The sequence below is a fragment of the Convolutriloba macropyga genome, chromosome 5 (genome assembly GCF_964194025.1).
Source record: "Convolutriloba macropyga chromosome 5, txConMacr16.3, whole genome shotgun sequence".
NCBI lineage: Eukaryota > Metazoa > Xenacoelomorpha > Acoela > Convolutidae > Convolutriloba > Convolutriloba macropyga.
The window spans coordinates 60,102,453-60,119,107 of record NC_134472.1 but is presented as its reverse complement, the minus strand read 5'-3'; the positions used below and the strand labels follow the sequence as shown (position 1 = coordinate 60,119,107).

General features: G+C 33.9%; 1 protein-coding gene across 1 annotated transcript in view; it reads left to right on the top strand.

Moving 5' to 3' along the window:
* The window catches only part of LOC142340446 (amino acid transporter heavy chain SLC3A1-like), a 9,471-nt gene extending 4,559 nt beyond the window's left edge, over positions 1-4,912 (top strand). The window contains exons 2-4 of the mRNA XM_075391020.1: positions 1,035-1,410; positions 2,271-2,957; positions 4,428-4,912. Coding sequence (XP_075247135.1) covers positions 1,035-1,410; positions 2,271-2,957; positions 4,428-4,849 — 1,485 coding nt within the window. The 3' untranslated portion in view covers positions 4,850-4,912. The remainder of the gene's footprint in view (positions 1-1,034; positions 1,411-2,270; positions 2,958-4,427) is intronic.
* The last annotated feature ends 11,743 nt before the right edge of the window (positions 4,913-16,655 follow it).

Sequence of the window (16,655 nt, the reverse complement as noted above, 5' to 3'; positions counted from 1 at the left end):
ATATATATATATATATATATATATAATATATATATATATATATATATATATATATATTTATATAAATATATAATATCAGAAACATAAATATAAGATGTTCTACCACAAAACAAAAAATAATAATTAAAATAATATAAAATTAGGTAAAAGTAATATCAATAATAGAGTTTCGTAACGTGGCGAAGGGAGAAGGGGAAGGAGTAGGAAACGGAGGTTCCCAATCGTCTGGAATGTTAAAACAAGATTTGTTTTTCAAAACTTTTGCCGCGCATTTACCTGGCTTATTGTCTCGAAACACGTACACACAATTGCGCTATAAGCTCCGCATTTATCTTCTATCTTATTTGCTTAGATCTCTTATTCATTTGTCAACATCAAATGATTTTTATTTTCATAATAAATTTTTTGTTTAACCCTTCTATTAGTTTTGTCTAGTTACCAATTTTGAGTTTATTTACGATTCGATGTTTTAGTTATTTTGCTTTTATGAAAAGTAGCTTTTCTTTATTTCCTTTGTGTTTAAAATATTGTCAAATTTTATTATGGCGTTTTACTCGTAGGAACCTAAAATTTATCTCTTCATAAAGTTATTCCAATGTTTGGGGCAAATGTTTCTGCAGTTCGTTGCAATTCTATTGAAGCGAATTATTTTCAAATGTTGTATTTCAATGATAGAGAATCAGACTACTCATTCATATTCACTGATAGATTTTATGCATATTGAAATCAAACCGACATTGGGTTTCCTACTTTTGAAACCGAACATACAGACGATTTTGCATGTTGAAAGCGAACATAGAGATGATTTCATACTTTCGAAAACAGAACATAACAACGATACCAAAGTTAAAAAGAACGGGTTTTTGTGGTTTCTGTCTAACTAAAATCAAACATACCGACAATTTTTGTGCGTTCGAAATTGATTTTTTTGGAGTAGGGTTGGGAAAACCTGAAACTGGAAAATCTGGGCAAGAACGCATTCTATTTGAGCAGTCTTGTAACCTCCGCCTTATTACAGAAGTTTTGTTCAATAGGTCAAAACTCTACTGCTGTACCCACTGCTCAAAAGTGCAGATGACTATGGCAACGAGATCACAGATTTCTACGCTCTCAATCCATCATTAGGGTCACTGAAGAGTCTTATAGACTTAGTAACTGATGCTGAGAAAAAAGGAATCTCAGTCGGGATGGCATTCAACCCCAACCAAGTGAGCGTAGAGCACAATTGGTTCGAGAGGGCACGGGAGGAGGTCAAGAAAGACCGAGGGGCGAATGGCAAGAGGGGAGATAATAGTCTTATGGAGTACTTTGTGTGGCAAGAGTGTGACCTGGAGAAATACCAGTATCCCAACAACTGGGTCAATGTCAATGGAAAATCTGTCTGGCAAAGCAATAACTTCGACATTAAAGGTCAGTTTTTTTTTAAAATCTGTGAACCCAAAATATATAAAGGTTGCATTCTCACATAATTACAAATAAAAGCGGACAAATATCCTCAAAATTCAATGTTACGTCAAAAATTTATGAGTTGACACTGGTTTTTTCTTTAATAGAAAAAGGAATGTATGTTTTTTTTGGCTTTTTCTCATGATAAAGCAGTTAACATAGAAGAGAAGATAGCTAGGGCTAGGCTAAATCACAGACTATATATGGGCAATGCTTAATTTTTTAGTAGTTAATTGAGGTGAGTAAACTAGCTGGGCAAAAAACTGAACTATTCATTTGGTGAGCTGATCAAACTTTTCCTTAAAATTTAATTTTATGAATTTCTCTGCTCTCTGTCCCTGAACCATGTTTTAAAGTTTCGCTATGGCGAAGGCAAACAAATTAAACCTTACGTTTCTTTGGTCCGTAAAAAAGTTTCGCGATAATCAGTCTTTTCCTGGGATGCAATTTAATACAATTTTAGAGTAACGAAGCATGACGTCACAAATTTTAAACATGTTTTCATTGAGTAAAGTTACTTGAAATGCTAGCGTTTTTTTTACAACCTAAGAACTAATATTTGAAATGTAATCGTGTCTGAACAACAAAAACAGTAAAGTCGAAGAGTTCAAATTCTCTTCAACAATTAATTAGTAGAAGCATTCTTAACTATTGTTCACGATGTCTTTTTTAGAGCAAAGGTGAAAAATTGTGACGATTAAGCGTCAAAATTTCGAAACTTGTTACTAAAGTGTATCCAAAAATTGTTATGTTCGGATTGCGGCGTAATGATGTTTGTCGTTTTCATTATCTGCTTGAATTATTCGAAAAATTTTGTGTTCTAGAGAACGTCACTTCATCTAAAAAATTGTGCTACTATTCTCAAAACGGAGAACGGACAGCTGAGTTAAACTACACAAACCCAACAATTAGAGAGAATTTGAAACAAGTCCTCAAATACTGGTCCAACGTTGGGGTCAAGTCATTCTTACTCAACGACGTCGAATACTTAATCGAGAATAATTACGACAAAAATGAAATCCAAACTGGATTCACCGAAACTGATAACTTCTACCCTTGTAATGGCCGATACAGATATTGCCGGGTGCCGCATCATTTTTCACGCGATACGCGAGAAACGATAGAATATCTCCATGAATTACGTAACTTTGTGCACTCGTTTGAAGGTTACATAATAGTCAGACTGGATCACGTAACATTCGCGAGCAGATCGTCAATGAAGTATCTAGAGTTGTATATGAACCAGACATATCAAGCGACAGATTACGTAATACTGTCACCTTTTTCAAGTTTCTACTCGCAACCTGATAAGTACGACAAGGCGATAAAACTGATATCAGAGGCGAAAGGGTCAAGTCGCACTATCCTGTGGGAGTCAACCGACATCAGCAGGAACGTAGCCAGGGTCCAATCCAGGGTTCAGTACCCTCTCAATGTGCAATTGTTGGCTATGTCTTACATGTTTCCGGGCAGTCCAGTGCTACTGTATGGTGATGAGTTTGGGTTGCAAGGTATGTTGCGAAAAAATGAAAAAAAAACCTTACCCAATTTGAGAAGTTTCCGGTTTCTAAATATCAGCGGTAGTCGTAATAGATATCCCCCCCCCCCCAAAAAAAATGGCAAAATATTTTCAAAAATTGACAAACCTTGACAACCCCTATTATTTGTTCCTATCGATATCTTCCTTTTTAACAGTGAAAACGGGCCTGGTTACTGTCGTTTGTTCTGTTTTTTTGCCTGACTTCCTCAGTCGTAGCTTCCAAATCTATATCTGTTGTTTTGATTTAAAAATTGAGCTGTGGAAACAAACAGTTCAACTATAATATTCTGCTGACAGTATTTATAGCTACACTGCTTGAACTCATGAATATAGGATTGAGGGGTTTCAGACTTAAACAAAAACGTTGCTTTAAACGATGCCAACATCCGTCGTAGACAAACTGAAGTTTTAATCAAAACTGTTTCATAGAAAAGGCGAGTCAAGGATCAGTTCTGTATGAGAAGCTAGTGATGTTATTTTAAAAACTTTGATTAAACTTGTGTAAAGTGTTTGTCAAGGCCTATGACTTATAGTTGGCCTGTTTCAACTCTGATTAGTTAGAGTAAGACTTGTAGTTCTCTAAGTTTACGCTGATTCAGACCTGAAGTTCTCTGTGGGTCATCATTTAGAGCAGAATTTTGTGAATTCTGAAGTAATTTGCCCTCCGATTCTCTAAATAAGTTAGAACATAAATCATTGATTGGCCTGATGTGCCATGGGCTCAAAACTGACACAGACGCTTCGATATCGAGCCTCCGAATTCCGCAGGCCGATTAAATTTGGGCTATAACTTAATTATTTGGTCAAATGACGCGTAAGAAAAAGATCAGATCCGCAAACAACACATTAAAACTCACTTTGAAGTAATAAATGTTTTCTAAAAGCCCTCAAGTGTAGCAGTAAGCGGAAAAAAACTTTATTATTAAAGAAAGGAAACAAGGCAAAGATTAATTGTTCGAGAAAATTTTCTTTTTAACCTTGAGCATCAACCCGGTCAACCATCATACAACATTCAGACAACCATTTTAGGTCACACTTTACTTTTAGCAACTATATAAGGCCTTATATGATATATATAACAAGATCGTAACGATGTAAGTCGAACTAAAGTCTTTTAATGGACTGTTTGAGGCGAGCATGGTCTTTGAATAAGTCATAGTAGGATCCTAGTAAGAAATAGAGTACGGAAAGTATGAAATCGCTTATAATACTCAAATGATATCAAAGAAACTTCGGGACTGTCCCATTATAGCCCCCCATGAAATTGTAGCACCCCATTACGATATAATTAGCATGATTGGGGGGATATAGGTTATCTGACCACTAAGCTGCGGGTGGGGGGGGGGGGGGGTGGATGGCTATAATGGGAAAGACCCGAAACTTCAACACAAGCTTAACAAATAGCAAAATTAGTTTTCAATGCCGTTATCTGTGTCTTTAGGAGAACTGCTTCAAAAGTTCCCCCCTCATCTCAAATCTCTGAACAAGGACACAGTGATGACTTCCTCAAACACATCTGAAGAAACATCTCTTCCCGCAGTTACTAAAATTCTACAAAGTCTCCAATTCACCCGAGAGAACTACATGTACAAACAGGGAGGCAATCACCTCCACAGACTTCACAACCAGGTGCTAGAATTCGCAGTAGAGCTACAGAGCAGTGCTAACTACGTAGGAGTCGCTATCAATTTTGGGAATCAACTGGAAAAACTGGACTTCGAAGGCAACTTCGCTGGGAGGTCCTGGCACGTTGAGCATTTAATTTGGTCAACAGTCAGATATTCGACTGGTGCTGAGACATATGATTTGGAAATAGGCGAAATAAAAATAGTTCTGCTGTCAATTAATTCTGAAGATTTGTAACATTTAAAAATCAATTTATACAGTTTATTAAATGTTTTCAACGGAAAAGATAGCACTGGTTTAAGTAATAGTCACTATAGAGAACCGCCTTTTTTATGTAGAAATTGATTAGTGTACCAAGCCGAAGTGAGACGATGCAAAAGCGAGTTGAGAGGAAGCACAACACTTGTTCATGAGGAATTGAAGGTAATTCTCTAATGTCTTCGAGAACATACCTCGATAAACCAATTGAGGTGACCTCTCAAGTGGCCACTTCTTTGTTAATTTCTAAAAAAATTAATTTGAGCAAAACTGATCCGTCGAACCTTAAACTTTTCAAAACATTAAAATCAACGAAGCAAAGAATCGACTGCATAATTTTTTCCACACATTGGGAAAAAGCAAAGGCTGCGCAACTACAGCGCATTTTCCAAAACGAACCCCCAAAAAAGTAGCGAAGTCTACCTTTCCCAAAAGTTTGCCCCTAAGGTAAAAGGGTTTGATGTAAAATTTTGATATAAGCAGTCTTTGATGTAGAGTACTGTTTATGAACTGTTTTCGTAAAGTACAAATACTTCTTCAACATACGTGATAAAAAGAATTTTGCCATACGAAGATCACAGTGATGCCATCCCGTTCCTAACTCCAAATGCGTTTCAGTACTGGGCCAGTGTAAATGCAACTCCTCGTCATTACTGAATCATAGACTGACTCATGTCACTTTTTTGACTTGTCAGGGTTGCGTTCCGTCTGATTTTACAATGGTCCGACTTAGGCCAAGTGCAAAAAATAAAGTTCCGTACGGTAACCTCCTTTCTTCGTCACGATGCCTGTTGAAAGTTCGCCTTTTGCGCCCCTAATATACACTTGAAAGAAGCAAGTTTCAAGCGAGAAAGCGAGAAAACTTTAGTACTTGGGAGACTTGAATTTACAATTGCCCAGCACTGATTTATACTTGGAGTTGAATTAATTTCAAACTCAACAATGTCGCAGTTTCTATGATGACTCTTTATGAGCTCTCAGAAGACACATCATTACTGCTCCCCAGGCACTAATTGCGTTGTTTAAATCAGTAGTGGGCAATTGTAAACGCAAGTCTCCCATGCAATATATTTAAATCGCCGTCTCGCTTGAAAATTTTTTCTTTCAATCGTATATTAACGGCACAAAAAACAAACTTTCAACAGTGGTGGGGGCGACAAAAGGAGATGATTTCTGTACAGAGCGTGAGAACGTGTGTTCGATCCCCGTACAGAAATCCTTTTTTGAAATTGTCCCAAATCTGACCATTGTAAATTCAGACTGAAAGCAAGTCTGACAAGTAAAACTATAACACGAATCAATCTATGATTCTGTAAAGATGAGGAATAACAATTATACTGGTCCAGTACTGAAACACAGTTTAGGTAGGGGTAAGCTATTTGAATTGAAATATATGCCACTCTGGGTGTCTGAGAAAAGTGGATCATATTGATTAGTTTTTGCCCAATACAATATAAACAATTGCATTTCGAGAGACATTAAAGTTTGTGCTATCTAAATACATCAATTGCTCTGCTATTGTAACCTGCTCCATGCCTCAGGTGTATTCCGTTATAAAGTTTTATTTTAAATAAGAACCAGTTTTCTTCAAATGCACCAATTCCTGCCGTCTAAGTTCGTAGTCTTTTGATTTTCAATTGTTCCCACCCATTTTAGTGGAGGAAGAACTAAATAAATTAGTCATTTTTTTGTTCAGCCAATTTTGGCCAATTGGTATATATTTTTTAAAGGGTTGTGAGTGGTAGCATTAGAAAGCCCGTCCAGCGTAAAATATACAATTAACAAGACCTTCTGAAATTCGTTTTTGTCCACGGAGTTATCAAGTTTTGTCTTTTTGCAAATTTTTGACGGAATTTCGTTGGCTTTGATCACAGTATCCGCTTTTGGATGCATTTTTATAAGCCATTTTTGCCGAAATAAATAAAATAAAACTGTTAACAAAAATGCCGTTTGTTATACGTCTGAAAACAGAGCAGTGTTGTTGAACTGTTTCATCCACTGTTTTCGCTAAGATTTTTAAAATTCAGATTTCTTTCATCGAAAATGGCACTGACATGAGCTTCTTTAGTCCACTTTGGGTATATTTGCCGGATTAGCACACTGTTAAGTAACTTTGTTATTTCTAAATTGGGATGTTTACTTGAGATGCTTTTGAGAGTGTTCTTGAATTAAAATTTTGCATGTTTTTAAGGTGAATTTACTTGATATATATCCATACAAAATGCATTTTTTAACATAGGCATATTGACTTTTTTCTGTCAGAGTATCCAAATCCATAATATTTCGAAGAATTATGTGTTTTAATGGACGAACAGCAATAGCGAGGCTGGGTTTTTCCCATTATAACCCCCCAGCTTAGTGGTCAGATAACCTATAACCTCCCAATCATGGCAGTTAAACCATAATGGGGGGCTATAATTTCAGGGGGGCTATGATGGGAAGCTCCGCAAGGCTGGTTCTGGTCTAATTTTTGTTTTTCACAGTGCAATTACAATTCGGATTGTAATCAATCACTGTCTTTAATTTTTTGAAATTTCATAAGTTAACTAGAGAAGGGAGCAATTCTAATCAAAACTTACTAATGAAAGGTTTAATTGGTTTTCTAAGAGGTACAGCCGACACCCATCACAAATTAGTAGTCAAAATCTTTATTCGTTTCAACATTTAATAATACTTGATTTCAAATTAAGCAAAACCTCAATCAAACATATCCAATGTTTTTTGTGCATTGTGTATTGATTTTACGGCTTTGAAGCCATTTTTTTTTTGCAAAAATTAAATTTTTATTTCCGTTTTTTTTCTGTTTTAGTCGTATGACTTTTTCTGAAATATTACATATCTCAATTGTTATCTTTGGAGAAATAATTGAACCCATTGGAGTCAATCTTGATTGACATCCAGAAATAAACTTGTAAAAACTATTTATTCAAAAGAGAATAAATTATTTACTGAAACGGAAATACTCGTTTCTGATTGGATAAAAATAGTTGGTTCCTTCAGAGTCAGACCTGATATAACAATAAATTATATGAATCTCTCTCTACTCCGCTCGTGAAATATATTTGAGACTAAGTCTAGATAGCAGCATTGGGGCCCGTGTTCTATCCACTAGTACTCCCATCGATGAGTAACAGACTAGAGTCATAGAACTTTTATTAGTTAGATAAGCCTTAAGATTATTATTATTCTTGAGACGACCATAAGACAGTTCCAGAAGTATCCTATTAAAAGGTAAGCTCAGAACACGTCTTATCTGGTGCGACCAGTGTTGGTAGCATCCAGAAAACCAACCAATAACCTTCTCATTTTTTTTTCAAATTTCTCTCATTACTCACCCGTATAGTGCAATCACCCGTACTTTATTAGTATAGTATTAACCATTATAATGGAAAGCGATATATCGTTAACACCTTTTAGTATATCACCTGAATGTACACCAGAAAATAATCAGTTAATACAAAAAATAATAAAAAATTTAAAAATTAACCTATTTCTAGACACCAAACCCGTAGCTCAACATACCATAAATAAATACCCCTCATCACACTATATACCCGCAATATTTCTAACAACTGATCAACCAAACAAAAATTATATATTTCAGTTAACCGAAGAAACTAATAAAACAATTACACAACATAGTAAACATACAGAATACACCTTAGAGGAGATAGTACGAATCTTCTTACATAACCATGAATTAAAACGAGACGGAAAGAAAATCACAGCTATAAACCAAACAACCTACAAACTACTCAAAGATAGCACATCATATCTTAAAAAAGTAACGGAAACAAATAATCCATCGATAAACGATATACTAAGATCACACATCAAAAGCTTTGGAAGCTGGTTAGCTAAAATAATTGAAGTCAGGAGAGAAATCGAACATGAAATAGCGGTAGATATGTTGAAGATAGTATCAGAAATATGCTATCTATTTTAGTTAGACAGTATTGAATATATTGAATCAAATACTCGATCCTTCATTGGGAAAACATTCGAAAAGGAATTAGCCTACCTAGAAAAAACAGAGTTACAACAACTCTGGGATCTAAAACACACATCACCTTATCACGAAAGTATACTGCAAATCATCTCAAATAGTATTAATTATATCAAAGCACAACACAAAAAAGTTAATATTTATGATAGAGAACAAGCTGGATCACTAACAATGACAACACCAAAAAATTTAACGTCCACCTCAACACCAAAAAAACCTTACAGTACCATTGGAGAAACGGAAATCAACACTTGTACCAGACAAGAATCTGAATGCAAACTTATTCACTCATAAAAATAACAGTCGTGAACGCCTATATGATACAGACGACAAAAGTGATTCATATTCACAAGTTGCAATGATAACAGATAGAAACAAAAAACATAAAGTACAACAAAACTGCATTCGTTTTGGATTTGGAGATAATAACGAATACACCTATAACCCAGTAGTACCTAATATTACAAATAATCACATTGAGAAATCAAGCTTTAATGAAAATCAAAAAATACAAGAATAACTGAAGCAAATTTTAACAGACTTCTAGAAAATATGGAGAACAAGTTTAAATGAATGAGCGAAAACCTCCAGAGAAAACACAAAGAACAATTAAATGAAGCTTACGATCAAATACAACAAACAATAATTGAGTTTAATACACAACAAAATCAAAGAAATGCAATAAATACACAAAATAGAAGAAGAACAGAGATAAACGATCAGAGACAACAACAGTCTGAAAGCACTGAAAATCAGAATAATTCCATAACGGAACATCCCTTACCATTTTATAAACAATTAACCTCAGTGAGTACAAACGAAAAACCACAAATAGAAACCTTGAGCTCAAATAGAAACCTTGAGCTCAGTACCCACAACAATTAAACCATTTGATGGCACCGATCCTGGATATACAGTTGAAGAATATCTCAATAGTATCATCGCAGCAATGATATTCAGTAACGGTATAGAACCAGTAAACAAACCTGGGCATCATCAGTGGAAAGTAAAAAGAGCAGCATTGATCTTACACACCTTACAAGGACCTGCTCAAAAATGGTATTCCACCTTACCAAGTGAAACCAAATTGGATTGGAAACTATTCTGCAAAAAATTTTCGGATATGTTTGATTCCGAAAAATCTAAACAACAAGCCAAAATAGTGCTCCAACGAAAATTCAAAAACATACAAATGTATCATTAAGATCACTAGCACTAAGAATTGAAACATTAGTCAAAAAAGCATACAGCTTATACACTGAAGATTACAAAAATAGTGTAATGATCCAAACTTTCATACGATGCTTAGATAATGAATTAAAAACGGCAGCGTTGAAAAAACACGCGAACCACAAACCAACACCTCGAGAACCTGAAATACCATTTAAAACTTTACTAGATAAAATGGATGAAATGGACTTAACCAGGACTATCACTAACAACCATAAACGATTGTATGAAATAAATCAAAGCACCAGCAACCAGCAAATAGATATTAACCAAATATCAGATATATGTAGTAATACAGATAACCTAAACCAAAGCAATCTTGATAATTCGAAGACGCAGTCTGTAATGTATTGAATGGAATAAACAATACATATGATAGAAAAAATTTCAAAGGTAGACCAAAGTTTGCTTTATTCTGCAGTTATTGTAGTTCAAATGTCAAACCAAAGGTAGATGTTTCGAAAGACCACAGAGAGAACAACAAAGTAAACCACAAGAAAGATCATTCTACGGTCACGTGAGAAATAACCAGAATTTACCTAACAGACAAATAAGAGTTCAAATAACGTCAGCGGTAGACAACTACCTTCAACTTCACCTGTTTACAATAACCACAGAAGTAGAACACCTAACCGAAATAATAGATACCCAAGTAACCAAAGTAATCGAACCTATGATAATAATAACAGTAGATATTCGAGTAGACAATACAGCAATAATAGATCATACAGCAACCATCGATCTTATAGTAATAATAGATCACAAAACACATATAACAGCAATAACCGAAATAGATCACGGAGTTATAATAGAAACAATATTAACCGAAACTATTCAAATAATAGGAATCGTAGTAACAGCTACCACAGAAATTCCAACTGTTCAATTTCAAATAATCGTAAAAACCAAAGATACAATTCACGATCACCATACCACCATTCACGATCACCGTATCAACCCAGATCACCATATAATAGAGATAGAAACTTTAGTAACAATAACGGAAGTAGATACCACAGCAACGATAGAAATCGAGGATCAAATAATCAGAACTACAGACAAAGTAGTAATAACGGAAACCGAAATAATCATAAACCATACCATCGACAAAACGGAAATAAAATCAATAATAATGAAGACAAACCACACGAAAATTAACAAGATCCACCTGGAATTGAAGTGTGCAATTACTCAACAGATTCTTCAGATGAAGATCAACAGATATTAGAATAATTTTTAAACGCACAAGAAAACACTTGCAATTCGATTAACACGACAGAATCGAATCCTACATGGATACTACCAATGTATCAATGCACAAGCTTAGAAACCGATTTTACAAAACAAAAACCAATACTGGAAATTCATTTTCTATTGGTTTTAGGAGCCACACCCAATCTCCTAAACGAAGACACATGGAACGAGTTAAAATACAATAATCTTCACCTCAAATTAACCAAATCAATTAGAACCCTGACTGCCGCAAATAATACAAAAATCGAAACTTTGGGAACAAAAAATTTAAACGGGACACCGGAAAGAATCTTTAATAGTAGGAGTAATCCTCACCCAATTTTGAATATATTTTTCTATGTCACACAATGTAACCATAATATTCATGGAACAAATTTCTTTACAGAATATATTGAAGCAATAAACGTTAACACAATTAAATTAACAATCAACTTATCAACAGACATTGACAATGAAATCCATTTCTTTCAAAACACAACCAAAGAATACCCATATTACTCTAGAATATACCCTGTATACAACAAGGAAGCCCAGTACTTCAAACCTTCCCAATTCTCATTTTCAAAAAAATGGAAAAATCAAACGGAAAAATTCTGCACTGATCACTAAATTACTTTGAACCTATTAATTAGTACCATAACCTATCATTCACCGATATTAATGATTTAACCAAAGAAAACGAGAATTCGCAGACATTTACTTAATTAACAAAAATAACCATAAAATGATACTCAAAAATGAATTAATTGGATTTATATATCAAAACACAACACTTAAAACGTTTCATATGGAAGTTAACCAAACAAACGATATCAATGATATTCTTCAAATAAACAACGACGAAAGCATAAACCAAGTTGCAACATTTGAAAGAAAACCTAATTTCAAATGTAAATTTAACATCACTAAATACAATGACAAGGACAAAGAATTTATACAAATGTTTGATTTCCAACTTTCTCACTTAACACAAGAACAATTTGACAAAATAGTAGACATAATTTTGAAATACAGAAATGTATATAAGACAACAAAAATTGACGTTGGAAAAACAAAAGTAAAACTTAACCTACCTATGAAAAAATATGCAGTCTTCAAAAAGCAAAGAGTCAGCAAAGTACCAATTCACTTAAGGGACAGAATTCAAAAACTACTTGACGTATTGAAAAAGAACGATATAATATCACCTGTCAACAATGAACAATTGTCCACAGGCAACACATTCACAAACCCAGTGATAATCCTACGAAAAGGACAATCACTAAAAATCGTCCTAGATGCTAGATACTTGAACAGTATGATAGACGAATCAAAGTGCAACTGGTCAATAGAACCAGTAGATGTAGCATTAATCCGAATAAACGATACAATTTTTACAACAGCAGATCTGAACAGTGCATATAACCAAATCTTTTTGAATAACGAAACCATGAGATAAACCCATTTCACGATTGGGAACGAACAGTATTGCTTAAACGATTATTCTATGGAACATCAATTGGACCTGCGGCATTCGCCTTAATCCTTATACATTTTATATATCCACTAATTCAGAAAGGGACAGTAATCACCTACGTAGACGATATATTCATTCAAACAACAACATACGACCAAATGTATGAAACATTGGAAAAATATCACAAAATACTACAAAAAGAAAACCTTAGAGCAGCACCTGATAAAACTTACTTCATATTGAAGAAAGTAAAATTCCTTGGGCACATAATTGAAAACAAGAAAATAAAACCTTTGACTTCACGAATTGAAGGAAAATTTAGAACCACCAAACAGCATGAAATAACTTCAACAATATTTTGGAACCATAAATTTCTTAGCCAAATATGTATATGGAATGCAACCCATACTACAAACCCTTTATAAACTATTACACAAAGAGACAGAATTTATATGGACAAAATAACACCAAACAGTATTTGAAAAAATGAAACAAACGGTAACCAAACAACTCGCAATTACAATGCCAGACACTAGTAAACCATTTTACATCATTACCGATGCTTCTAACACCAGAATCGGAGCAGCATTACTACAACAACACCCAACAGAAAAAAAAATGAATCTAATATCAGCAAATTGACGATTATTTACACCTATCGAAATGAGATTATCAACTCTCATTCGCGAATGTAGTGCAATAATTTTTGCACTAACGGAATATGAATTCGTTTTAACAGGATCAAAACACCCGATAATACTCTTTTCTGATCATTAACCTATTTTATATCTATTCAACCAGAAAAATAAACCTAATCATAGAGTTTACAGATTCCAACTAATACTAATGAAATTCCCGAACCTCCATATTATATGGACAGAAGGAAAAAAAACTTAGCATTGCCAGATATCCTTAGCAGAACCATTAACGAAGAACAATTCACAAAACTAGGGATATCACAGTTGAAATACCAGAAAACATTAAATTTTACTTTGCAAAAACACCGTTTGGAAATAATATCGAATGCCAATATAGCATCTGTTATAACAACAATGTGGAAAAAACAGATCAAACACACTACCCTCTATTAGCTTACATCCACAATAATTTCTTTGAAATTAATATCGATAAAAATGAATACCAACCAATTTCAAATGAAAAATTTAAAAATGAAACAAAAATAAACCTGATACCAAAATATAAACCAAAAATTAAAAATTGGAATTCACCCATAATTGAAAAAGATGACCTAATAATATCTAAAAACCGAAACGGACCTTACCTTAAACATCACGACGATGACTATCTTCGATTATTAAATAACGTGCAAGCATCCACACAACAATTTGACAATGTTAACATAAATGACATCTTCTACGACGAAAATACAAAAATCACCGATACTTTACTAAAAGAAACACAATTTCTAGACCCAGTACTACACAGAGTAAAAATGTGGAAAACAAATAACAATAAACCACATTCAGTCGCACCAGAAATTCGAGGAAATGAAGAAGAATTCGCATATTACAGAAAATTTAAGTCAATTGTGATAGACGAAAACACCTCATTAGTGACGATGCTGATCACAGTTAAGAAAAAATCACTGATTCGAATTTGCCTACCACTCACACTACTACTATGTGCATTCTTTGAAAACCACTGCATAGATACAGTTGGTCACACAGGATTAGAAAGAACAAAACGGAACCTGATGGAAAAATATTATTTCCCTAACCTCCATACTTGGATCAAGATCTTATTAGCAGATAGTATCAAATGTCAGACAAATAAAATATTTGCTAATAACCACAACAAAGCAAACACAGAACACCTTGCTTCAACAAAAACGCATTTCAACGAAACGATCATGATAGATACAAAAGGACCAATAAACCCATCTTCTGACGGACATCAATATATTTTCGTAATAGTAGACGCATTTTCAAAGTTTGTCACCATTGTGTGTGCACCAAAAAAACGCTTACTATGCATATACAGCATTATTCGAACATTGGTTCATGAAATTCGGCCTACCAGAAGAACTACGATCAGATAAGGGGTCGGAATATATTAACACCGAACTTACACACTTGTGTAAATTTTTTGAAAAAAAAATTTAAACCGAGTACTACCTATGCACCTTGGACAAACGGTCTAGTAGAAGGAACAAATCGTATTATTGGACAGTTCATAAGAAGATTAGTAGATGGAAAACTCAAGAATTGGTCACGAAAAGCAAAATTCTTCCCCTACGCCTATAATACACAATACCAATCTAGATTAGGAATGTCACACTATGAAGTAGTATTTAACCAGAAACCACGTAAACCAACACAAGTTAAATTAGAAACAACAACTGATGAACTTGGAAATTGTAATCCTTCAGATAAAAGCATCTGTAAGACACAACCTACACACACTCACCTAGAACAACAATTCAATCACCCAAAACTTGCAAAATTGCAAAAAGGAACCTTTGCAAAATGGTTCTTAGATAAAGAAAAACAATTTAACGAAAGCTATCAAAAAGTAACACGAATTCTACAGAATCGCAAAAAACTAACCGATGAAATGAATACGAGATTTCGAACAGCTAAACCTTTACCAATTCGTACAATTGTACTCCTAACTAACGAACAACAAACAGAAGGAGTATCGAAAAAACTAATACCCCTCAAAACAGGCACACACCTAATAATTGAAAAACCAACTGATACAACATACATACTACAGGACAAAGATAAAGAAGAAATTACAATCCACAGAAATCATATAGTACCATACTATCCAAAAGAAAAACATATTAAAGAAGAACTCCTCAATTACTTGTTTGATAAAAACGTGCCAACATTGAAACAAACAGAAAAACCAATAAAAAAGAAACACTGCATGGATCTCACACCAAAAAAACGAAAAAGCGGAAGAAAATTCACCATACAATTTAAGAAAAAGACAAGTCAAAATAAATTCAAAATAACCGAAATTAATTTAAAACAGATTATTATTTGAAATAAAAACCTTGAATCAAAGTCCTGTTAACCCGTCCTAAGATAATCATCATAACTCATATGAGATCAGATTTGAACCTTAACCATAATTATTTCACTAAACAATTATTATTCTATAATATGAAATTTATACTTATGTCACACCTTCTTAAGTCACACCTTCATTCTCAATTGATGTATATTTTGTATTTGCGAAGAACGAATTATTTTTTCTCTATTCCTTTAAACACGAGTGATAACTAACCATTTAGTCCCGAGACGATAATAAAATCTGCACCTAATAGAATAATACAAGCGATATCACTCCATAAATCAATGTCTTAAAAGATCAGGAACTCGTATTTAGTTCACAACTGCATTCAGTTCATATCTCATTATCCTATTTTCACCATTAGTATACACTAATAGCCTGACCAATACAATATACCATAATACAAGCCTATGGACTGTTGAGCCGAATGTCCAGTAACTCATTTATTCAGTTAATAATTAATGACATTAGTGTCAACAGCAGAAGCCTGTATTAATATTCAAGTCTGTTTTAAGATCTGTATTCAATGATACATTCCACCGAATGTTCATCTAGTCGAGTGATCATTTCGCCGAATGATCTTTTAATCGAAATGAAGATAAATAAATATTTTTAAATACACTATTATCTGTAATACATACCCTTTTCATCATCCTCTTCACCATCTTTTCTCACCTTCATATTCACTAATCATATTATTCATCTATTCTCTTCTTCATCCTCTTGATCTCTTCTCTTCATCACCCATTTAATCATCTATTCTCACCTTTTCATCTATTCTCACCTTCCATTCATCA